This window comes from Mus caroli, chromosome X (genome assembly GCF_900094665.2).
Source record: "Mus caroli chromosome X, CAROLI_EIJ_v1.1, whole genome shotgun sequence".
Classification (NCBI taxonomy): domain Eukaryota; kingdom Metazoa; phylum Chordata; class Mammalia; order Rodentia; family Muridae; genus Mus; species Mus caroli.
In genome coordinates this window covers 51,904,642-51,916,980 of record NC_034589.1, presented here as the reverse complement: position 1 = coordinate 51,916,980, position 12,339 = coordinate 51,904,642, and the positions used below count along the sequence as shown (strand labels likewise).

At 40.2% G+C, this 12,339-nt stretch overlaps 1 protein-coding gene across 2 annotated transcripts in view; it reads right to left on the bottom strand.

Annotated features, from left to right (window-relative positions):
• Positions 1-8,122: 8,122 nt before the first annotated feature.
• Adgrg4 (adhesion G protein-coupled receptor G4) overlaps positions 8,123-12,339 on the bottom strand; it is an 89,542-nt gene continuing 85,325 nt past the window's right edge. The window contains exons 21-22 of one of the 2 annotated variants that reach the window (XM_029473532.1): positions 10,713-10,871; positions 8,123-8,373 (exon numbers count right to left, since the gene is read on the bottom strand). In XM_029473532.1, coding sequence (XP_029329392.1) covers positions 8,183-8,373; positions 10,713-10,871 — 350 coding nt within the window. In that variant the 3' untranslated portion in view covers positions 8,123-8,182. The remainder of the gene's footprint in view (positions 8,374-10,712; positions 10,872-12,339) is intronic. The other variant, XM_029473531.1, reaches the window with a different exon arrangement.

The following is a 12,339-nucleotide window of genomic DNA, read 5'->3' as shown; positions in this document are numbered from 1 at the left end:
GGGTAGGGAAGTGGGGGGCGCTATGGGGGACTTTTGGGATAGCATTGGAAATGTAATTGAGGAAAATATGTAATAAAAATATTAAAAATCAAAAAAAAGAAAAAAAAAAAGAAGAAAAGCTCCAGTGAGTTAGGCCTAAAGAGTTAACATATGCTACTTTGGAGAAATTGTTACATAGGTATATATTTTATCACTTCAAGGGCAGTGCCTGCCTTCATGGATAGAACTGTGGCTTTTATGCCACCAGATACTCCTTTAAGGAGCTTAGTATAGAACTGGGCACAAAGAAATACCCATAGCAATCAGCATGCCATGCTTGATTAGATAACAGATTTAAATAATGTCAAACATCACTAGACATTTATCTGAATTTTACCTGTTCCATTTCTAGATTAGAGTCTAGAGGAAGCAAAGAGGAGAGAGAGCAGCTCTCTTCTCCCCCTCCCTCGCTACACAGTCACCAGCCCTCATGCTAGGAAATAGTCTGTTGACTCAACTCCACAATCTGATTTTCGAGGTAATATAGGTAAGGGAAATGTGGTTCAGTCTAATGTATATCCTTCTCTCTCTCTCTTTTCTTGAAAGGATCAGTGTTTGAATTTTTTTAACTGGATCTTTATTCTTTCCCTGTAGCTGCAGCTAAAGTGTCTATTCTTCTGGGGGTTTGTGGGCTGAGGATTCAAAAACAATCTTTCTTGCATGAACTAGACCTTCATCAAAATTCACTGCAACTGAGATTCATTTCCATTTCGAGTCCCATTGCTACCCACAACCAACTGAGCATGATGGATGAGTTGGATAACAATTTGAAGGAGATAACTATCTAACCATCTATCTACCTTGTTCCCTGATTTGAGTGCCGTCACCCTATTAATGTACCACATCCTTCAGTCTAGCCTCTCTTCAACTCTAAACAGTGCAAGATGTAAGCAAAAGTCCTCAACTTTCTATAACAAACATGAAGCTAATATAGGGAAATCTTAGAACCTTGGAAATATACCAGTCCAAACTTTGTATTCAATTTATATCGTAGTTTTCACAGGACTACATATGCTCAAGAAACATCTGTAGGTTCTCTGTGCATTTAGATAAGAAGATATTTTCAATAACTGAAGTCACTGTTTATTATTGATTCTTTGGAGCCTGTTTGTTTTTGTTGTTGTTGTTGCTGTTGTTGTTTTAATCTCTCTTTTTTTTGTCCTAAGGATTGAAGTTAGGGCTGTTTTTTATTTCATTATTTTTTTTCTCTTTTTTTTATTAGACATTTTCTTCATTTACCCTTCAAATGCTATCCCGAAAGTCCCCTATACCCACCCCCTGCCCTGCTCCCCAACCTACACACTCCTGCTTCTTGGCACTGGCATTACCCTGTACTGGGGCATATAATCTTCGAAAGACCAAGGGCTAGGGCTCTTTATAAACTATAGCTGTGGCATACATCAGCAAAGCACACATGGTTTTGTGTGTGTGTGTGTGTGTGTGTGTGTGTGTTGTTGTTGTTGTTGATTTGTTTTTTTCTTTTTAAGGTAATCTCTTTATGTAGCTCTGGCTGTACAAGATCTTGCTTTTAAGCCCAAGATAGCATGGAACTTACTCTATATTGCTGGCATGCAAGCAACCTTTGAACTCCCCCATCTCCTGTCTCATCCTCTCGAGCCCTTGGGTTATAGGCCTGCACCACCATGCACTGGCTTGAGTTCACTTTAACATACAACAAACAAGACTTGTCCAATGCAGGGCCCTGAGCAGCACCTGCCTCCCACCTTTCTCTGACTCTTGCTTTGGGAGTACTATGCTATTAGCACAGAGGATGAAAAAAGAGCACTCCTCCTAGCTTGCCATCTGCAACAGCAGCCTTTCCTAACCCAAGCTGAAGACCTCTAAAAGGATCAGGCATTTAAGAAAACCCTTATAAGACACCTTTTGGGGCTATCAGAAGAGCTTTAAAACCCAGAAACTTAGAATACCCAAGATATAAGATACAATTTGCAAAACGCATGAAACTCAAGAAGAAGGAAGACCAAAGTGTGGACACTTTGCCCCTTCTTAAAATTGGGAACAAAACACCCATGGAAGGAGTTACAGAGACAAAGTTTGGAGCTGAGATGAAAGGATGAACCATCTAGAGACTGCCATATCCGGGGATCCATCCCATAATCAGCTTCCAAATGCTGACACCATTGCATACACTAGCAAGATTTTGCTGAAAGAACCCAGATATAGCTGTCTCTTGTGAGACTATGCCGGGGCCTAGCAAACACAGAAGTGGATGCTCATTGTCAGCTATTGGATGGATCACAGGGCCCCCAATGAAAGAGCTAGAGAAAGTACCTAAGGAACTGGGGGGATCTGCAACCCTATAGGTGGAACAACAATATGAACTAACCAGTAACCCCTGGAGCTCTTGACTCTAGCTGCATATGTAGCAGAAGATGGCCTAGTCGGCTATCAGTGGAAAGAGAGGCCCATTGGTCTTGCAAACTTTATATGCTTCAGTACAGGGGAACACCAAGGCCAAGAAGTGGGAGTGAGTGGGTAGGGGAGTAGGTGGGGGAGCGTGTGAGGGACTTTTGGGATAGCATTGGAAATGTAAATGAAATAAATACCTAATTAAACAAAAAAGGTTTGCTTTAGTGTGAACTAGCACAGAGAGCTGTGGCAAGACAGCAACAAAGACAAACAAGTAAGCATGCCACAAATCTCTGAAGATCTCTCTCTCTCTCTCTCTCTCTCTCTCTCTCTCTCTCTCTCTCTCTCTCTCTCTCTCTCTCTCTCCCTCCCTCCCTCTACCCCTTCTTCCTTCCTTGCTTTCTTCTCATTATGTAACGCTGGCACACTTGGGACTTGCCATGTCTACCGGGCTGGCCTCAAACATGAGGCAACCGTCCTGTCTCTGCCTACCAAATGCAGGATCATAGACTTGAACCCCCCCACTCTTCCAGGATCGCCTTTTCTAATGAGCACTCATATAGCAGCACGCTTACGTTAAACTCCTCAGCCTGCTCAGTACTTCCTGCTTCATAAAAGCAAGTGAGGACATAAATGAGACCTCGGAGGGGTTGGGAAAGAAACTTTCTTATCTAGGCACTCTTTTCCTCCCTAAAGAAGTGTGTCCACTGAGACACTACAGAGCCCTGCCTTGTGTGTAATGCTATATAGTCTTTTAAAATCCTCTCCTTCTTCACTCCCAACATTACACCCACTTTCTTGTAGAATGCCTTCTACACTGTAGGTATTCTTCAGGGGACAATAAATACAAAGGCATTTCCCCTACCACTATCAAATCTGAAAGGTTCCCTAAAGGTTTTGGGTGCCATGATTCGTACTCATTGTTTAGTATAGCATAGTGCAGTTGTTCAGACACAGTCCCCTAGGACTGAGTCTAAACTAGAATTGTGGAAATATAAGAAATCACTGTTTATACTTCCAAAGAGTGCTGCTTTCATGAGAAGCCCCCTTGCCAGGAAGCTATTCCCCCACCCCCAACACTATTAAGTGTCTTGCTTTATACACCTATATCCTATTTTGTGTCTTATTCTATAACCTTTCTACAAATGAGTTTAATTACTAAAATGTTTTCAGCAAGGTCCCTTTGCTTGATGAGCTGGAGTCAACAACATGGTCAGTTCAGAGACAACTGTTTTTCTGTTGCTGGAAACTTCAGACCATTGCCAGGAGCATTGTCCTGGAGGCACTGCTGTCACAGCTGGGACGTGCAGACAGGGATGGCTCCTCTGGGACGTGCAGACAGGGATGGCTCCTTTGTGAAGCTTATATACTAATGGGACATTATGTGTTTACTCAGCCTTAACCACCCCCACTTTGGAAAATTCCATATTGTTTTTCATACACTTTTGCATTCTTAGTATTTTTAAGCTGGCAAGGAACATTTTATCTAGGGCTATTACAATATGGGCATCAGAATTATTGTGGTAAAAAAGAAATCTTGAATTCAACTCTGTTAAAAGTAAGCAAAGGAGTTTTTAGGTGCTGCAACAAGCTAGAGAAAAATCACTGGACAAGGTCAAGTCCATTTGATCTGGAGATTTGTGTTTGCAAAAACTTCTACTTGAAGCTAGGCTCATCATGTCCCATGAAGACTAAGGAGACAGAAACACCAGCTTTCGTGATGACTCATTTCAAAGGGATGGTGTCTATCTTTAAAAATACATTCCTGTCGTGGTGACTCACGTCTGCAATTCCAGTACCTGGCTGGGAGGCTGAGGTAAGAGGATCACGAGTTCCAGCCCAGCTTAGGTTACAAAGTTAGACTGTTTTTTAAAAGTTCAGGGTGTACTAGAGAAAGGCTCTTCAAATAAAGCACTTGCCATTAAGTTGGAGGACCACAATACAGAATCTTCAAGCTCACAGGCAGTCACAGCAGCACTTAGGAGTCAAGAGACAGGAGATCCATGGGGCCAACTGGCTAGCCAGAATTGGTAAACTGAGCTTAGAGACTCTGCCTCAGTGGGGCACAGTCAAGGAAGACACTCAATGTCAAAACATGCACCTACACAAATAGGAACACATATACACATACATGAACACTACACACACATGCAGGGAAGATAAAACAAGGGCTAGAAATGTAATTCTGAGATAGAGTACTTGCCTAGCCTGAACAGAGCCCTATGTGCCACCCCAGTACTATGAAGACAAACAACCAAACCAGCTTCTAGACACTATCAGAGGTTTTACATTTTAATGACATAAAGAAAGAATTCATAAATCCAAGGGTTGTATAAAGAAATAAAAGGGACTTATTATCAGGAGGAAATCTAACTAAAATTTCCTCAGGACTTTTAACACCTTTGATTGAATGTTCCAAATGATGAATAGTTTCATATGTATTAATTCATATACCATAATTATTTATTATCAGTTCAGTCACATATACAGACACTGTAAAGACTATGAGCTCGAAGTAATTGTTTTATTTTACAGCTGACCTAACTATCAAACTTAATTGTAGATTGATTTTCCAATGTCAACGTTCATCTGGGAATTGAAATTGTTCACTCATTTGTTTATTTAAGCAGGGATTGCCTCCGTATAAACGATGTTAGTTTATGATTTGGGTTAAGTATAGCTAAATGCTTACTGATACGACCTCTCAGCTTTCTAAAGGAAATTTCTGAGGACACATTGAAAAGATAAAGTTGCCCACACTTCCAGATAAGGAGAAGCAAACAGAATCTATCCATTGACCAAATCTGGCAGAAATTGGTGAAAGCAATTATCCTTGTCACCCCGTGCCCACTCATTTAACCATAACAGCTAAGGAAGTATGACATACCATCTGTTCCTATCTCAGTGACTATCAAGGACTCTCAACCCTTGAGTATTTGGGAAAAAAACTCCAGTTGGGTTCTGTCTTGGAAAAAATATTGCTCTGTTAAGTAACAAGGGCACTGTTTCTCCTCCTTTTCCTTCATTCACAATTTCCCACCATTCAGTCAAACGTAGCCTGATACACACGTGAAAAAAATATAAAGGATCCATGACGTGCTGGGCATTATAAGTGTGAGTTTATGCTACTTCAATTATTTTACCTAATTAACATCAGTATAACCTGGAGCTTTCTCTAGTGTTCCAGACTCTTTGTGTCTCCCAATTGCTTAAAATACCAAGAGCACACCAGTTAACCATAAGCTTGAGCTGTTGACAATAGCTTATCTTCCCTGGCCCTTTTTTTACTCCCTCCTCCCCTACACCTTCCCATATACCTAGATGTAGGATAGACGAACCATCCCAGATAGTCATGGTCACCTTTTGGATTTCTGGGGGAAAATAAAAACAGCAAAGGCTGGAGTCCTAGTCAAGAACCTCTGGAGCCTTAGTGCCTAGTACCACTTTGGTTTTGCCAGCATGCCAACAGGCACAGAATGGAATGGCAAGTCAGATCGCATGCCCTGCGGCTGTAACAGGCTTTGTAAATTTGTTACCCAGGGCTGAATTATGATCATTTGCCTGCAGTATTGGAACTGGAGCCTTGCCTTCCTTAAGCTGTCAACCCTCCACTTCCAGCCCAACTAGACCCTGTATCATTTTCCTCCCACAAACCACTTGTCTTCTACCACATCCATGTCATTCTCTATTGCAGTATTTATGTTCCATCTCTCTAGTCAAACACCTGCTAAAGAGAGTAGACTAACTCTCCAGCCACCTGAAGGGAGTAGTTGAATGTTGGGTGCTGATTGGAAGCAGTGTAAAGATTCTGGGGCTTCCTTTCTAGAATTTCTTTGCTCTGTCTTGATAAAAGAATAAACCATTTTGTGGCCCAAGAAGGACAAATCAACACATAAAACCCAGACATTTAATCTCTGCTATCCAAGCTATTTCAAATTCTCTAATTTTCAGAAAGCCTGGATTTGTTGTTGTTTTGTTTGTTTGTTTGTTTTTGCTAATTAACAAGAGGAGCCATGACAGGACTCATGAACTCTTTACATAAAATAATGTTCCTGTTTGTCACAGTATGTCAAGGCATGAGAGGTGAGCTGTGCAATCACCTTCTCAGGAACAGGAGAACAACCAGGAAGGATCCTACTACTTGCTGACAGTAAATACAACCACAAACATTTTATAGCCAAAGACCTCCGCCCATCAAATTATTTGCAGAATGCATAGGTTGTTTTTTTGTGTGTTTGTTTGTTCTGGTTTTGTTGTTGGCTTTGTTTTGAGGTTGTGTTGTGTTTGTTTGTTTGTTTAAGATAATGTTTTTCTGTGTAGTCCTGACCATCCTGGAACTCATTCTGTAGACCAGGCTGGCCTCGAACTCAGAGGTCCACCTGCCTCTGCCTTCTGAGTGCTGGTTAAACACATGTGGCACCACTGCCCATCTTCATTGGTTGTTTTGTTGATGGTGCTGGTGGTATAGTGTTTTGGATTTCTGAATTGCAACCAAATCTTGTCCTTAATTCTATTTTGGGGTGAAAGTAACTTTATGCCACCAATTTCAAAGACATATAACATTCAGGGTACTTTGGTCGTCATTTCTGTTAATCTTTTCACACGGAGAGTGGAGGTTGGGGGGACATGCAACTCACCCCAAACAAATACAAAATGTCTTTCATCCTGCTTAGCCACAGAACACAAAGCCACGGGACTTGTCCATATTTGCTCATTTTGTCATCTTCAGATGGTTCTTTGTTGTCCAAGTCTCTTCTGTAATGCTTGCCCTGGCCTACCCCTCACTTCTTATGGAGAGCCAAGAGCTTCAAATTAGTTCTTGTCCTGTTACACTCATCAGGACCCTGCTTGCTTGCTCCTGGGGAATTGTCTTGGCTGAGAAATAGTCTCCACCATGGAATCCCTGCATGTGTGAATAGATGATTCACCCTTTCCACAGAACATGTTTAAATAAAGGGTTATAATAAAAAAAAAAAGAAGACTTGAAAGCTGGAGATTGTAGTTTTGATTTTCTGGGGGTGTTTGTTTGTTTTAATGACAGGAAAACAAGAAAGGGAATTTTTTTTTCAGAAGCTCTGACCTGTGACTTTCCTGCCGACTTCTTTTGTGGGTATCCAGCCACAGAAGAAACTTGGTCACTTAACATTGTTTGCCTCTCAGGACAGAGCAAATAAAGATCTTGGTCTCAGTTGGTTTGCTTGCTTGCTTGCTTGCTTGCTTGCTTGCTTGCTTGTTTGTTTGTTTTAGGACACACTCAGCAGTTTTTTAAACAAAATCTCCAATGTTATGGACATTTCTCCCTTAATGCTTCATAGATAGATATCAATTTCATCTTTAAAAACAAAGGGAAAAAACACACACTGGGTAGGGGGAGAGGTGGATCACCAGTTAACAGTAGCATGTACTGCTCTTGCAGAGGACCCAGCACCCATGGGTGGCTAATAAACTCCTGTACCTGGAACTCCAAAGTCAATGGATCAGAAGCCATCTTCTGGCCTCTAAGGGGTCCCTTATGTATGTGACACACATCCTTTCACGTAGATACACACTCACTCATACTTATTTAAAAAAGTAATAATAAATAAATCTTGAAAGGACTGACTTTTTCTTTGTTATCTTATTTCTATTACAATATAGTTAATTTTAAAAGTTTTTTTAAATGAAAAACAACACTGAAGAGAAGAATTTTTCCAAGGCTGATATTTATTAAATATGATTTCATTCTGCCTCTTCCAAAACAATCTTTAGAATACAAGGTAGTGGCAGATTTGATTTATAAATTGAACATTTCCCCCAGTCCAGAGCTGGGAGTCAGGTGGCCATCTCTGCTGACATTTATGGAAAATGATCTTTGTTTCTGAGTGGAATTTGTTTTGATTTCTGCAGGCAATGCTCTTCTTATAAAAGTAGGTGCAGCTTTACAACTCAAGAAAGAGAACGTGTATGGACCATCATCAAAGTCACCTGCATGAAAACAAAGAACATTTAAGCTAAGGATATTAAGGATTTTGCACAAGGAAGAAGCATATACCCAGAAGATGCTCTAACATGTAATAATAGCAGCCTTATTTATAATAGCCAGAAGCTGGAAAGAACCCACATGTCCCTCAACAGAGGAATGGATACAGAAAATGTGGTACATTTACACAATGGAGCACTACTCAGCTATTAAAAACAATGAATTCATGAAATTCTTAGAAAAATGGATGAATCTGGAGGATATCATCTTGAGTGAGGTAACCCAACCACAGAAGAACACACCTGATATGCACTCACTGATAAGTGGATATTAGCCCAGAAGCTCAGAATCCTTCTTAGAAGGGGGAACAAAATACCCATGAAAGTAGTTACAGAGACAAAATTCGGAGCTGAGACTGAAGGAAGGACCATCCAGAGACTGCCTCACTTGGGAATCCATCCCATAAACCACCAAACCCAGACTCTATGGCAGATGCCAACAAGAGCCTGATGACAGGAGCCTGATATAGCTGTCTCCTGAGGGCCTGACTAATACAGAAGTGGATGCTCACAATCATCCATTGGATGGAGCGCAAAGTCCCCAATGACAGAGCTAGAGAAAGTACTCAAGAAGCCGAAGGGGTCTGAAGCCCCATCGGAGGAACATCAATATGAACTAATCAGAACCCCCAGAGCTCCTTGGAAGTAAACCACCAATCAAAGAAAACACATGGTAGGACTTGTGGCTCTGACTGTATATGTAGATGAGGATGGCCTAGTCGGTCATCAATGGGAAGAGAGGCCCTTGGTCTTGTGAAGTTTCTATGCCCCAGTATAGGTGGATTCCAAGACCAGGAATGGGAGTGGGTGGGTTGGGGAGCAGGGGGAGGGGAGGGGGAGGGGATTGGGGATTTTCAGAGGGGAAACTAGGAAAGAGGATAACATTTGAAATATAAATAAAGAAAATATCTAATAAAAATTTTAGAAACAGAAAAAAGAAAAAAATTTCATGGGCCAGGAAAGGGGACAACATTTGGAATGTAAATAAAGTAAATATCTAATAAAAATTAATAATTTTGGAATAAAAGAAAATTTCATGGAATGATGTGATGTGTATGAAGCATCAAAATGAAAGTTATGAAAAATATAGACTGTTAGCCTGAGTGTGAGGGCGATGAGCTCATTCCAAGAGCACTGTCTGAGCAGCAGGCCCATAGGAACTTCCCGCAGAGCAGCAGTCATAACCTATAAGTACTTTGAAACAGGTCTTCACCCTCTTGGCTCTACAGAATTATTGCTTGGTATAAGAGTGTTAGGATTTTCCAATATGTATTTGCTACTGTTTCCTCTGAAGAAAAATACGTGTCCATTTGTGATACATATTGCTAATGAATGAAGATATCCCTGGGATCCTTTTTGCAAAACTAACATTTCCCAATCAGCCCAACTATTAGTTACTAAGGAGATTCCACAACACAGGACCTCTTTATACTATGACTTTCCAGGGGTCCCAGAAGAGTGATAACTATCTGTAGTTATAACTATCTATCTGTAGGTCATAGTGTGAGGAGTACCAGTGGCTAAGGAAAGATTGTTTTCATGGATACCCCTAATTTCCCCATACAACAATGAAGACTAAGACTATATAGTGTGATTCAACCAGTCTTCTATTTTTATCTTGTAGGTCCATTCTTTCCCAGCAATTTCCCTCCTAATACCCCATTCTTAGCTTAACATTTGACTCCACCTACAAGTATCGATTCCTGTGGTAATAACTCAAGGGATAATTGTGGTAGGAGGCAGTAGCAATGGAAGCCACAAGGCCTGAGTTCTAGCTCACTCTGCTGCCAATGGTCTTAGTGACTGTTCGTAAACACCCTTTACCATGATTAAGTTTCTCTCTGTATAAAATGAGAAAATTGAACTAGCGTATGTCTAGGGTTCTTTCTGGCTTCAACAGTCTGTGATAATTTGAAGAGCCTTTGAAGTTTTTAAACCTTCTGTCTCTCTTCTCATCCCTATTAGTCTAACAGCTCATCAGTCTATACATTCTTACTCAGCTAAGAGTGAGTCCAAATATGTAGCTTCATGTTTCTATAGAAAATCACATAAATCTACATATAGTTACAATATAGATTATATTTAGTGCTTACCTGGATAAATATCATAGGTATTATATTGTATGATATTATATATCATCATAACATATAATAAATATTAATTATATTATATATGAAATATGTACTTGCTTTGAGGGAGAAGTATTATTCAAGATAAAACATATAATCTCATAACATTGAATATCTCTGGAATACAAATCCAAATAAAAGTGTCTTGTGCTTTACCATTTGAGAAGTTTATTTCTGAAGGAATGCTGGGTACAGATCCTATAGATTTGAAAGTTGTTGTTGACATGAGCGATGGTGTCAATAATTTGGACTCATTGTTTTTCTTCAATCTCTTCTGTTTATGCCTAAAATTTATTCCAAAACTGTTTCTCCCACCTGAAAGAACACAAGAAAAAGTCAAACGTGTAAGCCGGGCACTCGGGAGGCAGAGGCAGGCGGATTTCTGAGTTCGAGGTCAGCCTGGTCTACAGAGTGAGTTCCAGGACAGCCAGGGCTACACAGAGAAACCCTGTCTCGAAAAACCAAAAAAAAAAAAAAAAAGTNAAACATGTAAAATTTATTATGTAAATTATGTATTAAGATAGGTGAGACTGTGACATAGCAATTGTACTGCCTTCAATAATCCCTCTAAACAAAGGTTTAGTGTTTAATATCTGTTTATTCAGGGAGTTACCTTTTCGATGAAGTTATGAGAAGTCAACTTGTCCTGTGGTGTGTGACACAGGAAAAGCCAATGCACTTCCTAAGGATGTCTGCTTTTCCTAGAGCATAAGGACTTGTATGTCACCAGTATACCCAGTATAAAAGATATCTGGGTACTATTTGTAGACTCTTAAAGTACAAATGTTGCCTCTCTGAAGAAAGCAGACTGGCCTTTGTGTGGAGACTGATACAAGTTGCCAGAATTGAAGAGAAGATCATTTGATAATGGAACACTAGTTTATGTTGGAATTTTGATAGACGTTGTGTTGAATCTGCAGACTGCTTTTGGTAATATGGTCATTTCCCCTATATTAATCCTATCAATCCATGAGCATGGGAGATTTTTCAATCTTTTGATATCATCTTCAATTTCTTTTTTCAAAGACTTGACGTTCTTGTCATATAGGTCTTTCAGTTTCTTGGTTAGAGTTACTCCAAGATATTTTATGTTTTTGAGGCTACTGTGAAAGATTCTGTTTTTTCTGATTTCTTTCTTAGTCTGTTGGAGTTGCTTATATAAACTATCATCTTATCTGCAAATAACAATATTTTGATTCCTTCCTTTCCAATTTGTATCCCTTTGATCTCCTTCAGTTGTCTTTTTGTTCTAGCTAGAATGTCAGGCACTATGTTGAATAGATATAAAGAGAGTGGAAAATCTGTCTTGTTCCTAATTTTAGTGGAATTGCTTTGAGTTCCTTTCTTAGATAATTGCTTAGTTCCATCGTCATCAGAGAGGCATCCTCAGACAGCTGATGGGAGCAGATGCAAAGACCCACACCTAAGCATTAGACAGAATTTGGGGGACCACATAGAAGTGGGTGAAAAGGATTGTAGGATCCAGGGGGTTGAAAACAAGGCCCAGAGATTCAACTAAGCAGGGCTCATAGGGACTCCCAGAGGCTGAACCAACAATCAATGAGATTGTATGAGGCTGACCTAGGCCCTTTCCATTTACATTATGGTTGTTTAGCTAGGTGTTTTTGTGAACACCTAACAGTGGGAGTAGGGCTGTCTCTGACTTTTGTCTGCTCATGAGACCTTTTACCTCCTACTGGGTTGCCTAGTTCAGCCTTGATATAACGACTTGTGCCTAGTCTTATTGTAGCTTCTTTTGCTATGTTCAATTGTTATTCCTGGG